This window comes from Diospyros lotus, chromosome 1 (assembly GCF_014633365.1).
Source record: "Diospyros lotus cultivar Yz01 chromosome 1, ASM1463336v1, whole genome shotgun sequence".
NCBI classification, from domain to species: Eukaryota; Viridiplantae; Streptophyta; class Magnoliopsida; order Ericales; family Ebenaceae; genus Diospyros; species Diospyros lotus.
Window position 1 is genome coordinate 29,745,265 of NC_068338.1, and position 25,579 is coordinate 29,770,843.

At 36.0% G+C, this 25,579-nt stretch overlaps 2 protein-coding genes across 12 annotated transcripts in view; one reads left to right on the forward strand and one right to left on the reverse strand.

Moving 5' to 3' along the window:
- The window catches only part of LOC127787095 (protein NRT1/ PTR FAMILY 2.6-like), a 78,883-nt gene that overhangs the window by 40,450 nt on the left and 12,854 nt on the right, over positions 1-25,579 (reverse strand). The gene's annotated exons all lie outside the window — the stretch shown is intronic.
- Positions 693-15,647, forward strand: LOC127787170 (protein NRT1/ PTR FAMILY 2.7-like). 4 transcript variants are annotated; one of them, XM_052315091.1, is made up of 4 exons: positions 693-948; positions 13,289-13,506; positions 13,678-14,237; positions 14,687-15,647. In XM_052315091.1, the coding sequence occupies exons 1-4, from the start codon at positions 858-860 to the stop codon at positions 15,528-15,530; spliced, it is 1,713 nt and encodes a 570-aa protein (XP_052171051.1). In that variant the 5' UTR covers positions 693-857; the 3' UTR covers positions 15,531-15,647. The 4 variants fall into 4 exon arrangements, with proteins under 4 accessions (XP_052171051.1, XP_052171036.1, XP_052171043.1 ...); XM_052315076.1 differs by lacking the exons at positions 13,289-13,506; positions 13,678-14,237; positions 14,687-15,647 and adding exons at positions 1,053-1,270; positions 1,438-2,000; positions 2,459-3,502 and having other exon boundaries at positions 695-948; XM_052315083.1 differs by lacking the exon at positions 693-948 and adding an exon at positions 12,938-13,188.

Below are 25,579 nucleotides of genomic sequence, written 5' to 3' on the forward strand. Positions count from 1 at the left end.
TCTATGGCAATCATCATTTAATGGGTTGCCCCAACCCATTAAAAATAATTAAAATTTTAATGATATATTAAACAAAACTTTTATAAAATAAATATAATTCACTAATATTCATAGACCAAAAGTTCATCAAAGTAAAAAAAGAAAAAAAACACTGAACATTATATATATTTTTGTACGATTAAAGATTTAAAATTCATGCAATTAGTTTTGTTTAGTGAAATTAATGTTGCTGTTGTCCTAATTAAAACATCAGTTTCCCCATCTTATATATTTTTAGGTTCAGTCTGTAGTTTGTACCCTAACCGCACAGCAAACAGAAAATTGTTTTAAGGGACTTGTCCCTAGGGGAGGGGAGGGGACCCATTTGTAAATAAATGCCACTTGCCATAACTTCCCAAAATTGTCCCTGGATTTATCCTCGCTTGATGGGGGGAGGGAGAGTTCATAATCATAATAATTTGCCTCAATCATCTTATCATGTTGCCGTGTCACGACCCATGATTTGAACTTCTCTGGTTATATATATTATTATACCCCTAATTAATTAATTACATAAACAATGCACCAAATGAATAGGAGGCTTAGAAACATATATATCATCAAACTAGTACTACTTATTTCTTTAAATTTATTATTTTAAAAAAATAAATAATTATTTATTGTGAATATAAGAAAGTCAAGAAAAGCAAATCCACCATATTTTCCAGAGTCAATTATGCTAGCCAGCAGGCTAATCATCAGTTGCCCTCCAGGTCCAGGGGGCTACAAATAGATTACAAAAACCAACTCTAGCTCTTCACCACGTAGCCACCCCTGAAGAAGCAGGCTTACCCAGCAGCCACCTTGCCAAACCCAACATGGAAGATTCTGTCCCCGCCGCCGGAGAACACCAGCTGTCCTTTTCAGGCAAGAAGCCCGGCGGCTGGATCACATTTCCCTTCATCACAGGTATCTCTCTTCTATCTCTATCTCACCAATATTAATATATATATATATGTATAGGTATCTGTGTGTCTGTGTGTGATTGATTTTTATATGTGGTGGAAGAACAGCGACAATGGCGTGCCTGACGTTGGCAGCCGGAGGCTGGATAAACAACCTCCTCGTCTATATGAACGCGGAGTTCAACGTTCCGAGCATCGATTCAGCCCAAATCTGGAACGTCGTTAATGGCTGCACCACCATGTTTCCCGTCGTCGGAGCTATCATCGCCGACTCCTACCTTGGCTGCTTCTCCGTCATCTGGATATCTTCCCTCATCTCTTTGCTCGTAAGTCACCACAACCTCCGGCTGGCGTTTTCTATCTGAAATTTCAGTTAACGAAATATTGTAGGTAGATAAACCAAGGAAGCCCGGTTAACATCAAGCAGCTTCTTCGTGTAATTGATGTGGGTATTTTGAGTTTTCGATCTTCACGAAAACAATATCACTTGCAGGGGATAGTCCTCTTGATGTTAACTGCAACAGTCGACTCACTGAGGCCTCCGCCATGCGAAAGCTCAACAAGCTCATGCGCCGCGCCGTCGAAAGCTCAATATGCAGTTCTGTACACAGCTCTGGCTCTGGCGATCGTCGGGGTGAGCGGCACCCGCTATACGATCGGGACGATGGGGGCCGACCAGTTCGACCAGCCGAAGCACCACGGAACCTTCTGGAACTGGTTCATCTTCACCTTGTACACTTCGTCTGCAATAAGCAGCACCCTCATCGTCTACGTTGAAGATAACGTGAGCTGGGGACTAGGATTTGGCCTCTGTGCTGTTGCCAACGTTGTTGGTTTAGCGGTTTTTGTGCTTGGAAGACGATTCTATCGCCATGTGAAGCCCCAGGGGAGTCCGTTCTTGGGCTTAGCTCGCGTCGTCGTTGCTGCTGTGAGGAAACGGAAGGTGGCGCCGGCGGTGGTTATTAGTGAAGAATCTGAAGATTATTATTATTACCAGAAGCCGGAAAGTGGGGCGACGAAGGCGGTGGCTGCCACTGATCCTACCAAAGCTTTCCGGTGATGATAATAAGTCTTCATGCCATTGCATATCCAAAATTTCATTATTCTTCGTTATTAACAATAACATAGTAAGGGAAAATTACATGCAAGCAATTTGATTTAGCCAAAATAATTTGTTAAAACAAAAATAAAATAAAAATGTTACATATGTCATATGTTACTAAGGTTATTGCGACTATGAGCCCACTCACATACAATGGGTACTTCACACTAAGGTTCTCTTTATTTCTTTTGTCTTCTTAAATGTTATATGTTACTTATTTTAATCATTTCCACTTCTTTAACATCCTTATAATTAAAGTCATTCCTAATTAATATCTTTTATATATAATAAAGTTTGTTTTTTCAGTTTATATTTATCAATCTATTAATTCCCACGTGATAAAATCACGGTTTAACATCAAAATAAAGTTTCTCTAAACGAAGCCAACTGGATGGATCTGATTAAACTGCAGGTTCCTGAACCGAGCAGCTGTGAAAACCGAAGGAGACACCAATCCAGACGGTTCAGTAGCAAAGCCATGGAAGCTCTGCACAGTCCAGCAAGTAGAAGATCTCAAAACCCTCATCAGAATCTTCCCCCTTTGGTCTTCTGGAATCTTCCTTAGCCTTCCACTCGCCGCCCAGATCAGCCTCGCCACTCTCCAGGCCCTCTCCATGGACCGCCGCGTCGTCGGCCATTTCAAACTCCCCGCCGGCTCCATGGTCGTCTTCACCCGCCTCTCCACTTCCATCTCCATCGCCATCATCGACCGCTTCTTATCCCCCTTCTGGAATAAGCTAACTCGCAGGCCATTAACCCCTCTCCAGAGAGTTGGAACCGGACACGTGATCACTTTTCTAAGCATGGTAGTTTCCGCCGTCGTGGAAGCAAAACGGCTGAAGGAAGTCCGATCCCACGACCTTCAAGGCCAAACCGGCGCCATCGTGCCTTTGTCGGTGCTGTGGCTGGTGCCGCAGCTGGCTCTCGCCGGCATCTCGGAAGGATTCCACTTTCCCGGAAACGTGGCGTTCTATTACCAGGAATTTCCCGCGTCGCTCAAGAGCACGTCGACGGCGATGGTGACGTTGTTCGTGGGAATCTCGTTTTATCTGAGCTCCGCCGTGGTGGGGATTGTTCGGAAGACGACGGGGTGGCTGCCGGACAACGTGAACGACGGGAGGATGGATAATGTATACTGGGTTTTCAGCTTGGTTTGCGGCTTGAACTTTGGGTACTATGTGGTTTGCGCTTGGCTGTACAAATATCAAGTCGTTGGCGATGAAGATCATCTTGGCAAAGAAGATGACAGGCTTTAGCTAGTCTGAGATAGGAATGATAATAATTAATTAAAGGGGCCTCCTCAAGCTTAAGTTTAAAGTTTAGGGAGGTGCGATATATAAATAAGCATGCAATTAAACTTCTCTTCAAATTACTTTACCCACCACCTGCCCATTCAGATCATGGTTTTTAATTTTAACAATTAATAAATTAAACATACTTTGCTAATACATATTAGTTAAGAATCATTTTATGAGTAATGTCAAAGAGATATAAATACTAAACAAAGTGTATTTATTATTTCAATTTGTTTTTAGTCTTTAACCTCGTACTTTTATTGACAATGTAATGCATTTATAAGATATTTTAAAAATAGTCAAATTCATATTTTCTGCTGGAATTTTTTCATGAAAAACCAATCATGCCACAACTTCAAATCTGACTTATTGAATATTTAACTTTTATAATTTATACCTATTGATTACCTAATTTAATTTAAAATAATGTGTGACTTACATGTGAATGTGAGGTGAGTTGAAAAAAAGAAAAATAGAAGAAAGGCAGAGCAAAAGAAAAACTAATTGAACCGATAATTCCTTTTGTCATCCCTTTTGCCTTCGGTCTTTGTCTTAATTTATTTTTGTTGACCCAAATAGAAGAACTAAGTCTCTTGTCAACTGTTATCATTTTGACCAATCCCGATATAGTTACACACAAGGTGAATTGAAAAGAAAAAATAGAAGAAAAGAATAACTACAGAAAAACCGACTAAAGCAATCATTCATTCTGCCTTACTTTCCACCTTCAACCGTTGTTTTTACTACTATTTCCTATTTTTTATCGACTCAAATGGAAGAACCAAGTCTCTTATTAGTTGTCGTTGTCTTGATCGATCCTACCCTTCTTTTTTGCTCTAGTCGACGACTCGTGAGCCGTGACTAACCCACTCTTCTATTTTTCTGACCAATAACTGACCCACCTCTTTACTCCAACAGACAACTTGTGAGTCGCAATTGACCTGCCCTTCTTCGTCCCCTTTGCTTTGAGTGGCAACCCACAACTTATCTATTGGTCAGTTTGTAATCCGTCAATATTGGGCATAGTATTTTACTGCTTTGTTTTCACGTGTTTAATGACTCGTCTATTATAGGCTCAATGTTAGATAGTTAGTAGTTAATAGATGTAAATTATAAATATTAAGTATTTAATGTATCATATTTAAAGTTTAAATGAGTGATAGACTTTTCATATAAAGTTAAGGAAAAAAATTAGGCTTTTAAAAATTAAAAATAAACTGCATTTATATTTAAGAATACCTTAATTTAGTCTTTTGGCACATCACCTTGGTCATCTTAGCCAAACATTCATGATGGCGTACGTGTTGAGAAAGACCTTTATTTTCATTTGAAGTAAGAATGAATAATGGTTGGGTGTCGTCAACCTAGCTTCTTGTGTCATATTCAACTGGGGGGCCATATATATATATACAGGACCTTTTATGATAGTGAATTCTTAGAGTTATATATATAAATTATTATTTGTATAATTAATGAAGTTGATGTGGATTGAATTCAATGATATGGAGCCAATGGAGGGAACGCGGGATTGATCAACTTTAATTGTGGTGGAGAGTGAAGAGAAGAGCAGGAGAGGGATGTTAAGGAATCCTGGGAGGAGGATATTGATTGATACATACATACTCCACCAGCCAGCGTTATACACAAATAATAATAAATGGGCGACATTGTCTTCTAAGTGGGCTACCCATACCCATCTTCATGTCGGATCTTCGCAATATGAAATTGGGAAATAATAATAATAATAATAATAATAATGTGTTATAAAAACATCATCAATCTAATATAATTATTATACAACTTCAATATAAAATAATAATATGATTTAAATCATTTGGAAGAAGATAACTATAATTACGTCTTTTTTAAGTAAAAAAGAAAGTGGGGCAACCTGCAACCACGCTAGAAACCCGATTTAATTGGGATGATCAAGCAAGAGAGCTATTTTTCCTTACAGAATTAATGTCTAAATTGACTTATAGTTACTGTTGACAAGTGAGCTTGTTACCTAACGGAAACCCAAATAACTGTACTGTTGGTTTGGTTCAATTTTTGTGAAAATTTGGTTCCGTTTAATTTTTGATTTAAAAAAAAAAAAATTAATTTTTCAGTTTCGATTCAATTTTTGGGTTAGAAATAACCGAATCGATTAAAATTATAAAATGACATCATTTTTCATCCAATATAAAAGAAGAAGAATAGTGGAATGGAAAAATTGAAAACTGAATCGATGCTTTGGTCCTTTTGCCTTTCCTTTCACCCGGCCCTTTTCTTTTCCTTTTATCTTTCTTCACCGTCTCCAATTGATTCTATTGCTAATTCTGACGCCGACACTCACACCGACCATTTCTCTCTACCTTCGATGCCAATGGCGATCAATCCTATTCCTATCAACCATTGCCACTAGTATCTCTCTCTTTTTCCAACTATTTCATCCCATTGCAAACCACTGGCTCCATCACATGATTTGCACCATCGTGCTTGCCCATCAACAGCAGCTTGGTAGCCACCATTGCCACAAATGCTGCCTTTATTTCCTTCAGCGATTTACAACATATGGGTTTTGACTCATTCGATAAGTTTTTAACAAACTTCTCATGGATGAATATTCTACATTAAAACCTAGATTTGTAAAAAATTGACCATTAGATCCTTTTAATTTTTTGGGTATGTGAATTATTAAGTCAAGGCTAATCTGATGGTCAATTTCAATTTTTGGAATTCGTCGTGGATGGTGTCTAGCGATGTTTTTCCATAAATGAATTTTGAAAATAAAATTAATTTTAGATCAACAAAATTGTTAGATTAAACTCATTTTTAAATATATAAATCATCACAATTGGGGGAATTTGATGACTAGTTTCAATAATTGGAATCATTGGTTCGCAGCAACAATAAAGCATAAATTAGTTTAGTTTATTCGGTTATTTTTGAATTTGTTCGATTTATTCTCTCAATTTGATTTTTATGAAATTTGTTAGATTTTTTCAATTTTTAGTTAGTTCTATTTTTGGATTTGTTTGATTGGTTTGGTTCAATTTTATACAGTAATTTTGTTTTTTCAGCTATTAGATTTCAATTGGTTCGATAATTAAACCAATCATTAATTTGTACAACCTTATACCTAGCCTCGTTACAATGCACATGGTGATTCCAAAAATATTATTAATTTGTACAACCTTATACCTAGCCTCATAACCAAGACCCATAAATTTCCTGATCATTGACGCAATTAGTATATATAAACAGGTTATAGGATTAAAGGATGTGGTTCCCCCACCGTTGCGGAGAGAATTTTCTGATGTGTATATTGCCACGGAGCTCATGGACACCGATCTTCACCAAATAATCCGATCCAATCAAGGTCTTTCAGAGGAGCATTGTCAGGTACTACATCTTACTCAAACTGGTTGGATGCTTTGACAATTCGGCACCCTCAACTTTATGGCATGGTTATTTTCTTTTTCCTTTATGAAGTTTACAAGTTGACACTTGAAAAACCAATTTCCTTGCAGTACTTCTTGTATCAGATCCTTCGAGGACTGAAATATATACATTCTGCAAATGTTATTCATAGAGATTTGAAACCCAGCAATCTCTTGGTGAATGCGAATTGTGACCTGAAAATATGTGATTTTGGACTTGCTCGGCCTACTTCAGAAAGTGAGTTCATGACTGAATATGTCGTCACCAGATGGTACAGGGCACCTGAGCTGTTGTTGAACTCTTCGGATTACACTGCTGCTATTGACATATGGTCTGTGGGCTGCATCTATATGGAGCTCATGAACAGGAAGCCTTTGTTTCCTGGTAAAGATCATGTGCATCAGATGCGCTTATTGACAGAGGTGAGCTGAAAAGTCAGCACAGATCTTGCTAATTAAGTTTTCAACTAATTCAGGCTCATCCTGAGCAAGCCATACATGCCTAGAATTGTATTAGATAATATGGCTCATCTTAGTAGTTTAATTGTATTTCTCTTGTTTGTTGAGTTATACGTTGGCAGGAGAAGGGGAGGGGGAGGGGGGGGGGGGGGGGGGGGGGGGGGGTTCTCAACCAGTTTTTTCCAAATTGAAAACGTTATTATTTAGTACAGCATCATTTTTTCGTTTTTCAAAAGCCAAAGGCTTGCTAAGTTCCAAGACAAATGAGCCTTATGACGCTAGTTGTTCAACTAGTTTTGATCGTTTCCAAAACTTTGTTTTTTAACTGATTTTCATTATGAGAGGCATTGGTTTACTGAAGATTCACTATATGGAGTTATTTGTAGAAATTATAGGCTATACGATTATGGCGTAGGAATATGAATTTAGTTTTGTATTGCTCTTCACTGGATGAATGCTCATGGATACTTCTACCCTTTCCAGCTTCTTGGCACGCCCACTGAATCAGATCTCATGCCTGTTCGGAATGAGGATGCAAAGCGGTATATCCGTCAACTTACGAGACTTCCTCGCCAGCAGTTGGGAAAGGTTTTCCCACATGTCCATCCATTAGCTATTGATCTCATTGAAAAAATGTTGACATTTGATCCCACGAAAAGAATCACAGGTAATTTTCCTGCACCATCAACGTTTTTAATGTAAAACAGAAAATGCACTTGGTAGTAGTTGTTCTGTGTTCATTTTTTATTTTTTTTTGTTTTTGTTTGAATGCCGTGCTCATGTTAAAATTAACTACTTGAGTTGATACATGAAAACTAAAATGGTGGTGAAAAAATGCTAACGAGACTTCTTTGTCAGACAACTTTTAATGCAATCTTCCCTGCATATAATTTTTTCTCCATCAAGCGACCTTCCCCAGAGCCTCCAATGCGGGAGCCTCATGCACTGGGTTCACCTTGTACTTGGATGAACATTGTAAGATTGCCATTGGCCGTGGAACAAATTTGAGTTCCCAAGAAATTGTTTGCCTTGTTATATATAAAAACAGTCAACCTAAGAAGCATTTATAATAAGGAGAATAGGGCATATGAAAATGGCTTGATTTCCTTTATGCATTGACATTTTTACACTTTGTTTCATTGTCTCTGAGAGAAAAATTTGTATCTGGCTGCAGTTGAAGAAGCATTAGAGCATCCTTACCTTGAGAGATTACATGACATAGCTGATGAACCAGTTTGTACATATCCATTCTCCTTTGATTTTGAACAAGCCTTGGAAGAAGAGCAGATGAAAGATATGATCTATGAGGAGGCCCTAGCACTCAATCCGGGGTATGCTTGATACATCATCATAAAGCAAGCCTTGAAGTGGAAGTTCTTGAAAGGGGTAGAACACTTCGAACTGAAATATTACAACCAATGGAGCACAGCACCTGTTCAACCATTAAACACGTAGTTTACAGAAGAAATAGTGGAGATTGTTGTCTATGACCCTCACTCCGCTCTGGCATTACCTATTTGGTGTCGCTGCTGCTTGAATGCCTTATTACCACAATTAGTTGTACTAAGCCTCTGATATTATATCTATAAGGTTAGTGCCTCAAAAGGTTCTGCTGGCCTCTCGGAGTTCTTATTATTTTGGAAAAGGTTCTTCTCTTGATTATCTGTATGATAATTTTGTATTTTTTTTTCATATGTTGGAAGTGATTTTTTTTCCCTCTGGACGTATTGCAATTTTATTGTACAGCAGCTTGGTTGATTGCAATAATAAAGATATATAATAAGACCTATTCATATTCCTCAAAAGCATAATGATCATCTCTACTCATCAATGACTTCCTTTGATATTTTATTTTTTAATGTTTTGCAATGAATTTGACATGTTCAATTGTCTTTGTGCTACATGATACAAAGATTGGGGACATAAATGTGATCAAATTATCGATCTGTAGTTCATGATTTGTGATTGATCATTAGGTGTCATTAAATTACATAAAATTTGTTCTGTCTTGGTAAAGCAAACGTTTGTTTTTGCTTAATAAGACCAATGTATTTAGCATTCTATCTTTCTAGTATTATGTGTTTTTAAATTATTTTGTTCAATTAATATATATATTTTTAATTATTTAATTTGGATAGATTTAGTTCGAACTTGTCACACCTTGACTATGATATTTAAACACTCAATAGGATTACTTGATTTATTAAATTATTACCCTTAATGGTATATATTTGTTTGGAATTTTAGTAACTAGAGATGTTTTATTTTTGAGACATAAATTTATTGAAAATACCTTTATCAGAAGAAAAAAATATCTAAATCCAAATCACACAAATAAATAAGAATAAAGGGTAAAGTAGAATTTATGTAATCAACCTTACCTAATGAAAATAAAGGGTAAAGTAAAATTATAATGTAGTTAGTTTTCTTATTAATAAGAATGACTTTAAAATAAACCCAAAGGAACTTGAAAAACAAATTTAAGCCACGGAGATGTCCATAAAATTGACTTGAAAAAACAGGGATTTCGTTTGAAATTTAGTCAAAAATAAAACAATCATACTGTCCAAATTTGACAGGAAGAAGGGCCAAATCTAAAGATTAAAAAAAAAAAAAAATGGATTCTTCTATCATGTGTCTTTAGGGCACTTGATTATTAATAACATTTTAAAATTTAAACTTATCTTAACTATTTTTATTTTTGAACCATAATACTCTTCCTATATACATAAGGAAGATCATTGTCTCAAAAACTTTGACCTTTTTTTTTAAAAAAAAAAGAAAAAGAAAATTATATATCATGATAAAAGTAGGGGATTAAACTAAAAATTTGTGATTATGTGGAAGTTGAAATCCTGTACTCCTCTTGAATTGAACCTCTCCTTTTATATCAAATCTCTTGATCCGTTTTTCCCCACCTTTAGAGACGTTGCCAAAGAAGATGATCGATTGCCGACGTCACCTTCTGGCTTCCTGAATTCGGAGACATTGCCGGAGAAGACGATCGGTCGCCGACGACACCTTCTAGTTTTTCGTCGATGGCACCTTCCGACGCAGTCTTTGAAAGTTTCATGTTTCTTTTATTTGTCCAGTCCAAGAACAGGACAATGCAGTGAGTCGACGACCTCCGCACTGTCGGCAACCTCGCCTTCCTCTGCACCATTGGCCGAATCCCCGTAGTCCGAAGGTACTCCGTCAAGTTCATATTTTTGTCTTCCTATTTCTATTTTTTTGTTATTTTTATTACATTATTAATCTTATTTTTGAATTAATTAATTTTTTTATTTTAATTTTTATACTAATCAAAATTTATATTTTTAAGTCAATTTAATTACTTGTATACAAAAAATAAAATGAGATGATAAATTTTTTAAAAATATAATAATTAAATTAATTTAAAAATATAGTTTTAAAAATATAATTAAAATAATAAAAAATTTAGATTATCACACTAAAAAAATGTTAAAGTATAGTAGTTAAATTAATTTAAAAATATAATTAAAATAATTTTTTTTAATAATTATAAAAAAATAAAAAATACAAAGACAAAAAATATAGATTTGTCCCAGTGGAGAAACCAGTCCACACAAGAAAATGGTTAGTCCATTTTCTGACATTTGTCACGTGTTGCAGGACCATGGTCCTAGTTAGTAGACCTAGTCCACAGAATTATTTCTCCTTTGGAGGGCTCATGGCCTCTTTATTCGGCATTAGAATGAAAAATGAAAATATTATCAATATGTTTTTTTCAAAAATATTGGCAAAATGGCAATCCTACAATTACAATAGTTCTTTTGTTTCTTTATGAAGGATAAATAAATATAGAAAATATATCATTCAGACCGTATTTTTATATTCTAATATAAATATAAATTATTTTTTTTAAAATACATCCCAAATCCACTGAAAGCACCATTCACCCTTACAAAGAATTTTCATCTAAAGTCGTCAATTATTATTTTGTGGACAAGAGCCGAAATTTGTTGTCTCTAGTGACTGTTTTTTTTTTTATTCATTTAATAAAAATTAATCACATCATTCATTTTTAAATAGTAATTTTTTTAAAAAAAATTATAAAATTAAATAAAAAATTATAAAATCAAATAATAATACATATATAATTAATATATACGTTATTTATAATTTTTTAAAATTTTTTAATATAATTATTATTTAAAAATAAGTGATGTGACTGATTTTTATTGAATGAAAAAAAAAAAAGGACAGCAATTGAGAACAGCATAGACACAAACAGATCCTATCATAATGCGTGCCAGACTAGTGGTAGTACCCTATACCTATAAATATTTCTTATAAAATTAGTATTGAAATGTTATGTCTGTCATTGTGTATAAATAAATCTTGCTATTTAATACAAAGAAAGATTATATTTGAAGGCAGGCAGGCAGGCAGGCAGGCAGCTTTACTACTGTGGAAATGATTTTTAGGTGTCGTGTGATGAGATCGCACTCTTTCCTTGGTGGCTTGCTTGCTTCTGACTTACACTTAGATAGTGGCAGTGATGGTCCATCACAAAAGTGAAATCCCTAACCTCAGAGTACTCCACACACTAATTTATGTACGCCTGAAAAATTAATTACGATATACGATAACACACGTTAAATAAAAAATATAATGTATGATATCTATAAAAAGTCATTCCTATAAAAGGATAAAACTCTTATATTGTGATTGTCATGACTCGAATCTATATCATTAAGTATAATCTATTATCTAAAAATTAACTGTGTTACGCCCATAAGAGTGACAATGCTGAATATTGTTAAAATAACGAAGAAGATGAAGATATTTCAGAATCTTTTTACTTTTATAAAGAAAAAAAAATTTTAACATAAGATAATAATAATAATAATAATAATAATATTTTTGTAATTTTACATAAGAACAGCAAAACCATTAAGGTATTGGGCACGTAATTGTGTCTCGTCTGATGTTGAAGGGACTTGAAGACTTAGTCTAATTTAATTAACTAGGTTTTAGATTAATTCTATGGCAATCATCATTTAATGGGTTGCCAACCCATTAAAAATACTTAAAATTTTAATGATATATTAAACAAAACTTTTATAAAATAAATATAATTCACTAATATTCATAGACCAAAAGTTCATCAAAGCAAAAAAAAAACACTGAACATTATATTTTTGTATGATTAAAGATATAAAATTAATGCAATTAGTTTTGTTTAGTGAAATTAATGTTGCTGTTGTCCTAATTAAAACATCATTTTCCCCATCTAATAGATTTTTAGGTTCAGTCTGTAGTTTGTACCCTAACCGCACAGCAAACAGAAAATTGTTTTAAGGGACTTGTCCCTAGGGGAGCGAAGGGGAGGGGAGGGGAGGGGAGGGGACCCATTTGTAAATAAATGCAACTTGCCATAACTTCCCAAAATTGTCCCTGGATTTATCCTCGCTTGATGGGGGGAGGGAGAGTTCATAATCATAATAATTTGCCTCAATCATCTTATCATGTTGCCGTGTCACGACCCATGATTTGAACTTCTCTGGTTATATATATTATTATACCCCTAATTAATTAATTACATAAACAATGCACCAAATGAATAGGAGGCTTAGAAACATATATATCATCAAACTAGTACTACTTATTTCTTTAAATTTATTATTTTAAAAAAATAAATAATTATTTATTGTGAATATAAGAAAGTCAAGAAAAGCAAATCCACCATATTTTCCAGAGTCAATTATGCTAGCCAGCAGGCTAATCATCAGTTGCCCTCCAGGTCCAGGGGGCTACAAATAGATTACAAAAACCAACTCTAGCTCTTCACCACGTAGCCACCCCTGAAGAAGCAGGCTTACCCAGCAGCCACCTTGCCAAACCCAACATGGAAGATTCTGTCCCCGCCGCCGGAGAACACCAGCTGTCCTTTTCAGGCAAGAAGCCCGGCGGCTGGATCACATTTCCCTTCATCACAGGTATCTCTCTTCTATCTCTATCTCACCAATATATATATATATGTGTGTGTATAGGTATCTGTGTGTGTGTGATTGATTTTTATATGTGGTGGAAGAACAGCGACAATGGCGTGCCTGACGTTGGCAGCCGGAGGATGGATAAACAACCTCCTCGTCTATATGAACGCGGAGTTCAACGTTCCGAGCATCGATTCAGCCCAAATCTGGAACGTCGTTAATGGCTGCACCACCATGTTTCCCGTCGTCGGAGCTATCATCGCCGACTCCTACCTCGGCTGCTTCTCCGTCATCTGGATATCTTCCCTCATCTCTTTGCTCGTAAGTCACCACAACCTCCGGCTGGCGTTTTCTATCTGAAATTTCAGTTAACGAAATATTAATTGTAGGTAGATAAACCAAGGAAGCCCGGTTAACATCAAGCAGCTTCTTCGTGTAATTGATGTGGGTATTTTGAGTTTTCGATCTTCACGAAAACAATATCACTTGCAGGGGATAGTCCTCTTGATGTTAACTGCAACAGTCGACTCACTGAGGCCTCTGCCATGCGAAAGCTCAACAAACTCATGCGCCGCGCCGTCAAAAGCTCAATATGCAGTTCTGTACACAGCTCTGGCTCTGGCGATCGTCGGGGTGAGCGGCACCCGCTATACGATCGGGACGATGGGGGCCGACCAGTTCGACCAGCCGAAGCACCACGGAACCTTCTGGAACTGGTTCATCTTCACCTTGTACACTTCGTCTGCGATAAGCAGCACCCTCATCGTCTACGTTGAAGATAACGTGAGCTGGGGACTAGGATTTGGCCTCTGTGCTGTTGCCAACGTTGTTGGTTTAGCGGTTTTTGTGCTTGGAAGACGATTCTATCGCCATGTGAAGCCCCAGGGGAGTCCGTTCTTGGGCTTAGCTCGCGTCGTCGTTGCTGCTGTGAGGAAACGGAAGGTGGCGCCGGCGGTGGAAATTAGTGAAGAATCTGAAGATTATTATTATTACCAGAAGCCGGAAAGTGGAGCGACGAAGGCGGTGGCTGCCACTCCTACCAAAGCTTTCCGGTGATGATAATAAGTCTTCATGCCATTGCATTTCCAAATTTCATTATTCTTCGTTATTAACAATAACATAGTAAGGGAAAATTACATGCAAGCAATTTGATTTAGCAAAAATAATTTGTTAAAACAAAAATAAAATAAAAATGTTACATATGTCATATGTTACTAAGGTTATTGCGACTATGAGCCCACTCACATACAATGGTTACTTCACACTAAGGTTCTCTTTATTTCTTTTGTCTTCTTAAATGTTATATGTTACTTATTTTAATCATTTCCACTTCTTTAACCTCCTTATAATTAAAGTCATTCCTAATTAATATCTTTTATAATAAAGTTTGTTTTTTCAGTTTATATTTATCAATCTATTCCCACGTGATAAAATCACGCTTTCACGTCAAAATAAAGTTTCTCTAAACGAAGCCAACTGGATCGATCTGATTAAACTGCAGGTTCCTGAACCGAGCAGCTGTGAAAACCGAAGGAGACACCAATCCAGACGGTTCAGTAGCAAAGCCATGGAAGCTCTGCACAGTCCAGCAAGTAGAAGATCTCAAAACCCTCATCAGAATTTTCCCCCTTTGGTCTTCTGGAATCTTCCTTTGCCTTCCACTCGCCGCCCAGACCAGCCTCGCCATTCTCCAGGCCCTCTCCATGGACCGCCGCGTCGTCGGCCATTTCAAACTCCCCGCCGGCTCCATGATCGTATTCATCCTCCTCTCCACTTCCATCTCCATCGCCATCATCGACCGCTTCTTATCCCCCTTCTGGAATAAGCTGACTCGCAGGCCATTAACCCCTCTCCAGAGAGTTGGAACCGGACAGGTGATCACTTTTCTAAGCATGGTAGTTTCCGCCGTCGTGGAAGCAAAACGGCTGAAGGAAGTCCGATCCCACGACCTTCAAGGCCAAACCGGCGCCATCGTGCCTTTGTCGGTGCTGTGGCTGGTGCCGCAGCTGGCTCTCGCCGGCATCTCGGAAGGATTCCACTTTCCCGGAAACGTGGCGTTCTATTACCAGGAATTTCCTGCGTCGCTGAAGAGCACGTCGACGGCCATGGTGACGTTGTTCGTGGGAATCGCGTTTTATCTGAGCTCCGCCGTGGTGGGGATTGTTCGGAAGACGACGGGGTGGCTGCCGGATAACGTGAACGACGGGAGGATGGATAATGTATACTGGGTTTTCAGCTTGGTTTGCGGCTTGAACTTTGGGTACTATGTGGTTTGCGCTTGGCTGTACAAATATCAAGTCGTTGGCGATGAAGATCATCTTGGCGAAGAAGATGACAGGCTTTAGCTAGTCTGAGATAGGAAAGATAATACTTAATGGGGCCTCCTCAAGCTTAAGTTTAAAGTTTAGGGAGGTGCGATATATATATAAGCATGCAATTAAACTTCTCTTCAAATTACTTTACCCACCACCTGCACATTCAGATCATGGTTTTTAATTTTAACAATTAATAAATTAAACATACTTTGCTAATACATATTAATTAAGAATCATTTTATGAGTAATGTCAAAGAGATATAAATACTAAACAAAGTGTGTTTATTATTTCAATTTGTTTTTAGTCTTTAACCTCGTACTTTTATTGACAATGTAATGTATTTATAAGATATTTTAAAAATAGTCAAATTCATATTTTCTGCTGGAATTTTTTCATGAAAAACCAATCATGCCACGACTTCGAATCTGACTTATTGAATATTTAACTTTTATAATTTATACCTATTGATTACCTAATTTAATTTAAAATAATGTGTGACTTACATGTGAGTTGAGCTAAAAAGAAGAAAAACAAAAGAAAAATTGATCGAATCGATAATTCCTTTTGCCTTTCCCTTTGCCTTCAGTCTTCGTCTTTGCTTCTGTCGACCCGAATAGAAGAATCGAGTCTCTTATCAATTGTTATCATTTCGATCAATGCCGATAGTTACATGCAAGGTGAATTGAAAAGAAAAAAAAATAAAAGAAAAGAATAACTAAAGAAGAACGGACTAAATCAATCAATCTTTTTGCCTTCCTCTATCAGCATAACTAAAAAAAAATAGAAGAAAAGAATAATAAAAAAATAACTGACTAAATAGTAGTAACCATCGTTTTTACTATTATTTCCCATCTTTCATCGACTCAAGTAGAAAAACCAAGTCTCTCATTAGTCATCGCTGTCTCGATCGATCCTAGTCTTTCTTTTTTGCTCCAGCCGACGACTCGTGAGTCGTGATTGACCCACCATTCCCTGACCAACGACCGACTAACCTACCTGTTTGCTCCAACAGACAACTTGTGAGTCGCGATCGACCCGCCCTTCTCCGTCCCCTTTGCTTCGACTAGTAACCCACAACTTATCTATTGGTGAGTTCGTAATCCATCAGTTGTTGGATGTGGTGTTTTGCTACTTTGTTTTTACGTGTTTAATGACTCGTCTATTATTCGCTTAATGCTAACTAGATAGTTAAATGGTCGATAGATATAAATTATAAATATTCAATATTCAATATATCATATTTGAAGTTTAGAGGGGGTGATGAGCTTTTCAGGTAAAGAGATGGAAAAAAAAAATAGACTTTTAAAAATTAAAAATAAACTGCATTTATATTTAAGATCACCTTAATTTGGTCTTTTGGCACAACACTTTGGTCATCTTAGCCAAACATTCATGATGGCGTGTTGAGACAGACCCCTTTATTTTCATTTGAAGTAAGAATAATGGTTGGGTGTGGTCAACCTAGCCTGTTGTGTCATATTCAACTGGGGGCCCATATATATATATATATATACAGGACCTTTTATGATAGTGAATTCTTAGAGGTATATATATATATATATAAATTATTTGTATAATTAATGAAGTTGATGTGGATTGAATTCAATGATATGGAGCCAATGGAGGGAACGCGGGGTTGATGATTAATTTTGTGGTGGAGAGTGAAGAGAAGAGGAGAGAGATCTTCAGGAATCCTGGGAGGATGATATTGATACGTACCTACTCCAGTCCAGTCCAGTCCAACCAGCATTATACACAAATAATAATTAATAAATGGGCGACATTGTCTTCTTCTAAGTGGGCTACCGGCTACCCATACCCATCTTCATTTCGGATCTTCGCAATATCAAATTGGGAAATAATAATAATAATAACGTGTTATAAAAACATCATCAATCTAATATAATTATTATACAACTTCAATATAAAATAATAATATGATTTAAATAATTGTTTGGAAGAAGATAACTATAATTACGTCTTTTTTTAGTAAAAAAGAAAGTGGGGCAACCGCTAGAAACCCGATTTAATTGGGATGACCAAGCAAGAGAGGTATTTTTTCTTACAGAATTAATGTCTAAATTGACTTATAGTTACCGTTGACAAGTGAGCTTGTTAACCTAACGGAAATCGAAATAACTGTACTGTTGGTTTGGTTCAATTTTTGTGAAAATTTGGTTCGGTTTAATTTTTTTTTTTTTTAGAAATTTTGATTTTTTAGTTTTGATTCAATTTTTAGATTAGAAATAACCGAATCAATTAAAATTATAAAATGACGTCATTTTTCATCCAATATAAAAGAAGAAGAACCGAGGAATGAAAAAACTGAAAATCGAACCAATGCTTCGGTCCTTCTGCCTTTCCTTTTGCTCAGCTCTTTTCCTTTCCCTTCGTCTCTCTTCGCCGTCTCCAACTGATTCCATTGGTACATCTGACGCCAACACTAACACCGACCATTTCTCTCTACCTTCGACGCCAACGGCGACCAACCCTACTCCCATCGACCATTGCCACCAATATCTCTCTCTCTTTTCGACTATTTCATCCCACTGCAAGCCACTGGCTCTATCGCATGATTTGCACCACTGTGCTTGCCCATCAACACAAGCTCGGTAGCCACCATCGCCACAAATGTTGCCTCTATTTCCTTCAGCGATTTACAACATATGGGGTTTGACCCATTCAATAAGTTTTCAACGAACTTCTCATGGGTGAATATTCTACATTAAAACTTAGATTTGCAAAAAATTAACCATTAGATCTTTTTGATTTTTTGGGTATATGAATTATTAAGTCAAGGCTAATCTGATGGTCAATTTCAATTTTCGAAATCCATCGTGGATGGTGGCCATCGATGTTTTTTCATAAATGAGTTTTGAAAATAAAATTAATTTTAGATCTACAAAATCATTAGATCAAACTCATTTTTGAATATATAAATCATCACAATTGGGGGAATTTGATGACCAGTTTCAATCATTGGAATCATTAGCTGGCGGTAGAGATGGCAAAATGGGCCCGGCCCGGGACCGGGCTAGGGCCAGCAGTTTGCTGGCCCATTTAAGGCTGGGCCGATTTGGCCCGGTGGGCCAAATGGTGGCGGGCCGAGCTGGCCCGCCGGCCCGTTAATCACCCACAAAATCCCCTACCCTCAGCCTCGCCTCTCGCCCTCGCCCTAACCCTCTGCCTCGCCCTCACCCTCACCCTCGTCTCGCCCTCTGTCATCCTCGCCCTCTGTCGCCCTCGCCCTCACACTCTGCCTCGTCCTCGTCTCGCCCTCTGTCATCCTCGCCCTCGCCCTCTGTCTCGCCCTCGCCCTGGCCCGCGCCCCTCGCTCGCCCTCTGTCTCGCCCGCGCCCCTCGCCCTCGCCCGCGCCCCTCGCTCGCCCTCTGTCTCGCCCTCGCCCTGGCCCGCGCCCCTCGCTCTCGCCTTCTGTCTCTCCCTCGCCCGTGCCCCTCGCCCTCTCTCACTCACGCCGCCTGCCTCTATTGCCTAGCTAAAGCAAGGTAAGTTAAGTTTTTTTGTTAATTATTTGCCTAGCTAAAGCTTAAAGTTTTGTGTTAATTATTTAAAATGAATTATTTTAATTATTTACAGTGAGGATTCTTCTGTTAGAAATTTAGAATGGATGGTGATGATCAAATTTCGAGAGGAATCCCTAGTAATGTTAATGAGGAATCCATCTCACAATCACAATCAAAAAAGCCTAAGATTTTAACCTTTGATGTGTGGAACCATTTTGTGAAAATTGGTGTTGGTAGTGATGGCAAACTAAGGTGTAAATGCAAGGGGTGTGATAAAGAATATTCATGTCCATCTAAATCAGGAACCTCTCATTTAAGTCGTCATATTCCTAAATGTATGATGATTTCTAAGTATAATGATGCGGGAGATATGCTTATTGATTATGAAGGGAAGTTGAAGAGAAAAAAATTTGACCTTAAAGTAAATCGTGAACTTATTGCTCAGATGATTATTTCACATGGTGCTCCCTTTAATATGGTTGAGTGGAAGGGGTTTAGAAATTACCAAAAGTTTCTGAATGAACATTGTAAGTTCATTTGTAGAAATACTGCTAAAGCGGATGTCTTGAGAACATATGAAATAGAGAAAGAGAAGTTAAAACAACAATTGGCCCAAATTCCTGGTAAAGTTTGTTTGACTTCTGATGTTTGGACTACATGCACTAATCATGGATTTATTTCTCTTACTGTTCATTATGTTGATGGCAATTGGAAGTTAAATAGTAAGATATTATCATTTGCTCATATGAAGCCACCACATAGTGGACATGAATTATCATTGAAGGTGTTGGAATTTTTAAAGGATTGGGGATTGGAGAAAAAAAAATTTTCCCTCACTTTGGACAATGCCACTTCAAATGACAACATGCAAAATATATTGAAAGAACATTTAAATTTGTCGAATACTTTGTTGCTTAATGGAGAGTTCTTTCACATTAGATGTTGTGCTCATATATTGAACCTTATTGTTCAAGATGGTTTGAAGGTAGCTAGTGAGGCATTGCATAAAATAAGACAAAGTGTTCATTCTGTGAGGGGTTCAGAAGCTAGGATGAGACAATTTTATCAATGTATTGAGCAAGTTGGTGGAATTGATATAGGAATTGGGTTGAGACCGGATGTTGTCACTAGATGGAACTCCATCTACATAATGCTTGAGAGTGCACTCAAGTATCGTCGTGCATTTCATAGTTTAAGCTTATGTGATAAAAATTATAGGTGGTGTCCATCAAGTGATGAGTGGACAAGAGGGGAGATAATTTGTGAATTCTTGAAGCCATTTTATACTATCACTAATTTGATTTCTGGATCCTCTTACCCTACATCTAATTTGTATTTTGGGGAAATTTGGAGGATAGAGTGTCTCTTGACATCCAACTTGGAAAATGATGATGAGTTGATTGCAAGTATGAGTGCAAGGATGAAAGAAAAATTTGATAAGTATTGGAGTGATTATAGAGTGGTTCTTGCATTTGGGGCGATTCTTGATCCAACCAAGAAGTTTAACTTTTTGAGGTACACTTATTCAAAGCTCAATCCTTATAACTATGAAGAGAAGTTGGAAAGGGTGAAGACGGCTTTGTATAGGCTTTATGGTGAATATGTTAACAATGGTTTATCAAGTTCAAGTTCAATGCCTTCCTCAAATGTTAGTGGATCACAAATTTCCATTGGAGGTGAACAAACAAAGAAGTCAAAAAAATATATATGATGTAAGTCTATATTTTTTTAAAACACTTGTTTATATATAATTGATATAAATATTTGGTTGACTATTTTTTTGATTATTTGATAGGATTTTGAAGCATTTGATTGCCAAGTTTCTAACGATGCCAGAAAATCCCAACTTGATCTTTATTTGGAAGAGCCAAGGATTCCAATATCGGGAGCATTTGATGTCTTGGCATATTGGAGAGAGCGAGCTAATAGAGGAAAAATTATTGCAAAGATGGCTTGTGATATATTGAGTATTCCGATAACAACCGTAGCATCAGAGTCCGCTTTTAGCATTGGATCTCGTATTTTGAACAAGTATAGAAGTCGTTTGCATGACGAAACAGTTCAAGCTCTTTTGTGCACACGGAGTTGGTTACATGGTTTTGGAGGTAATTTTTTTTAAACTTTCTAATATCTAGGATTTAACATAATATTAAACATTTCTCTTATATGATAAATAATTAACATATGTAATTTTTTATTATAGATGATGATGAGGAGGAGGAGTCAAGCATTGATGATATAAGACTTTCTAAACAAGACTCAAATATTGTTGTTGATGAAGAGGATGAAGATTAGAGGTATAATTTTTAATTGTTTTTTTTCTTCTTATTTGTAATTTGGCCTCCAGAAATGGCTTTTTGAGCAGGTTGTTTTTCTTCAAAGTGAGCTAAATGGCCAAATATGGTATCAAACAAAAAAAAAAAAAAAATTGGGCGGGCCTGTTTGGCCCGCGGGAAGGGCTAGGGCCAGCAATCTACTGGCCCATTTTTAAGCGGGCCGATTTGGCCCGACCCGCTTGGCCCGCGGGCCACTTGGTGGCGGGCCGAGTCGGGCCAAGCCGGCCCGTTTGCCATCTCTAGCTAGCGGCAACAATAAAGCATAAATTAGTTCAATTTGTTCGGTTATTTTTGGATTTGTTCGATTTATTCTCTCGGTTCGATTTTTATGAATTTTGTTAGATTTTTTTAATTTTCAGTTAGTTCTGTTTTTGGATTTGTTTGATTGATTTGGTTCAGTTTTGTACATTAATTTTGTTTTTTCAGCTATTAGATTTCAATTGGTTCGATAATTAAACCAATCATTTGTACAACCTTATACCTACCTTCATTACAATGCACATGGTGATTCCAAAAATATTATTATTGACTCAACAGTAACTTTCGTTGATTGCATTACGAATAATATTACCTATTCAATTTTCAATAGCACCATGTACAACTAGAGGTGTCAAAATAGGTAAATAAGTCGACTCACTAAGAAGTTGTGATATGTTAAAGTTTAAGCTGAAGCTAATTTGGGTCGAAGACCCTTAATTTGAATTTGGATATATTAACTAAATAGGTTAATCTGTTAATACATGTCAAAATACCTATTATTAATTAACTAAATAGGTTAATCTGTTAACATATACAGATCAATTTAACCCATTAACTTGTTTAAATACCTATTATTAATTAAGTAATTAGTTTTATTCTAATTCTTTTAAACAATCCAAAAGAGTTAATACATAAACTAAGAATAGTATATGTTAGAACGAGAGATACTATGGCACACACCAAGAGGGGGGGTGAATTGGTATAATTAAAAACTTGATAGAATTTTGAAATCCTTTTAATGGAAAATTTGATGCAAGTGAGGATTATTGAAATGCTTGAAAAAATAAATGAAATAAAAACACAAGCAAGAGAGAAGAACACAAAGGATTTATAGTGGTTCAGCTTAACCCAAGCCTAATCCACTACCTTAGCTCCTCACTAAGGATTTTTCAAACCATCCACTATCAACCCCTTACTTAAACCAAGTAGGTCCTCTAGTCCGAGACTAGGAATTACTACCTCCCACTCAAATGGGCCCTCTAGCTACACAAGCTAGGAAAATAACAACGATACAAATGAAAGAGAGAAGCTAAGAGTTAACACTCTTAGTCACAAGTTCTCTCACAATGAAAACTAGGCTTAAGAATAGATTTACAATGATAGAACGAAGTCTTGCATAGAAAAATATAAAATTGAAAGCACAGAGAACACTGTAAGCTCAAATAAAATGATTTCCAAATTCTAGATCATCTCGTTTCCGTCCATTAACCTTCTCTTGATGCTCCATGAGTTGTATATATAAGCATCCATAAAGATTGAAGAGGAAACTAGCCGTTTTTTTGACCGTTAGAGTTGAAAAACTAGCCGTTATAAAATTCTGTGAAACACAATAGTCGACAGATAAAAGGATTAGTTGACTATTTTTACATGTAAAGCAAGAAATAGTCGACAGACAAAACGAATAGTCGACTATCTTATAACACAAATTTTCAATAGTCGACAAACACATTCCAATAGTCGACAGATACAAAAATGTGAAGAAAATTTTGAAACTTATGAACAAAAATAGTCGACAGACCAAAAGACATAGTTGACTATCCTTACTTGATAGTCGACAGATGTTAAAATAGTCGACAGATGTCTTGAATAGTCGACAGATCAAACAGAATAGTCGACTATTTTCAGGCATAGTCAACAGAATGAAAAACATAGTCGACTATCCTTTTGAAAAGATTCAAAATTTATCAAATCCTCATTTGATTCTTTTGAATCCTCATTTTGATTATTTTGAAAGCTCATTTTGATTATTTTGAAAGCAAGTTGAGATTATCAAAAGTATAATTTGAAACAAATCATTCTTTCATCCATACTCAATATTTCATATCTTGCTTTAAGACTTATATACTAAAAATTTATTTTCTCATTCATATAATCCACATAGATTGATTTTCATATATTGATTTTCATATAGTCATTATCAAAACCATTTTATTACTCAAGAGTAAAATATCAATCTCCCTATTTTTGTCAATATCAAAAAGATGAAGACTCCCTCTTTTTGAAACACACTGAGGGCATAAAAAAGACCTCCTTAAACCAAAAGATAATCTCTCTCCCCCTTTTTAACTCTTCCCCAATGATAGTTTGAAAATTTTCATTTTTAAATAAAAACATTTCAAACGATTTCACAAATCACAAGACTTTTTCAATGTTTCTTTTATAACAACTAGAGATAGCTCCCCCTTATGATGGCATAATCAGCATCATAGAAGATTTTTTAGCACATGCCATATAAAGAAACCTTATTCATGAGATGCCAAAATTAAAAAAAAATCATATCATATTGCATACTCATGATCATATTAGAGCCGATCTATATCTTTTCAAGAAATCACTCATATTTAAGTAATCAAAGTGCTAGATCAAATGCATAGCCATTCATCATAAAAAGAGGCATATACATCAAATGATCAATATAAGAGTGAAATAGAAAAACTCTCTTTGAAAAACTCCCCCCTAAACTCACACAGGAGGTTTTAGCCATAGAGACATTTTTCATATAAAAATAGAATAACAATTTGTCTCAATTCAAATGATTTTCGCAAAAGTAAAATATGACAATGATCATAAATTTGAGGAATGAACCACATGCACTCATATATATATTCAAAGAATAAGTGGTCATCCAAAAACATAAATCTAAACGAGTTATGGCAGATTTCATGCAAGAGACATTAAAGATGAGCCTTAAAAACATACATTTGTCTTTTGATAATCTTAGCCATACTTGTAATCACATAGGATCATTACATATAGATAATTTCAAGAAGCAAGATGATCCTTTAGCAAATAAAGCATGATTTCATACTCAAGTATTCATTTGTCACACAAAGATAATCAAGCTATTTCATACAAAAAAATAGCATTATAAATGATTCAAGACATGAATACTATATGCCATCAAGAATATATCATTTATCAATTTTTTGAGATCTAAGAAATTGGCGGCGAAGCCCTTTGATTTAACCAATGATAGATTTGAGAGAAATGAAGGATTGAGACTTCTTCAGATAAAATCACTTGAACACAAGGATTGATAGGGATTTATCTAGAGTTTGATTTCCAATAGATTTGGACATGATACCAATTGATATTTTCTTTTTGAGCAAGATTCCTTGAATTTTTGCTAGGGCTATAGCATTTGTATTGGCACATTTGATTTGGAATATTGTGGGGATTTATGCCATAGTCTTTTTGTTCCATCCATAGGATTCGAGCAACTATAAAATCACTTTTAGTGAAAGAGAATGGAATGGAAATTCACTTCCTTCTAAACAAAGACACTAGAAAATTTCTTATAACTTGACATGGATCACTAGTGTTCTTTTTAGCTATTTTGCCTCCAAGATGAGATTTCTTAGGATTGGATTAAAGTCTAGCACATAGGCAAACACTAAACATGATGTTCGTCCTAGTAGCTATCAAATATAGCAAAAGTCCAATCATATTTCTATATAGCTCATTTTCCACCATTTGGCATTTCTCATAATTGTCTAGGCTTGATGTACTACTCTTTTGAGATGCCACTTTTCAAAATTATTAAATTTCTTAAGAATATGTAATTTTTGCTTAGACATAAAGATCCCTTCATCTTCTTTATACTATACTTATCTCAAGTTCCCTTTGCATTAAATTGGAAAATAGATTCCATAGGGATTTATTTGAAGATGCTACATAAATCATTTGTAGATTCATAAAATGTCCTTGTTATGAGATTTAGAAGCAATGTTATATCTATTTGAGCTCTTTTAAGGTTTTCTTCTAGAACAAACTTGCTAGGACTTAACTTAGGGGCTTGTTTTAAACAATATAGTGCCTTGTTGAGTTTGACCACATGATTCTCATATTGAGGATTCTTAAGATTGGGAGTTTGTTCCGCATATATTTCCTTATTTATAACCACTTAAAGAGGCACTCTTAACTTTCTTTTGATATAGCTTAAAGAATTATGGAATGCA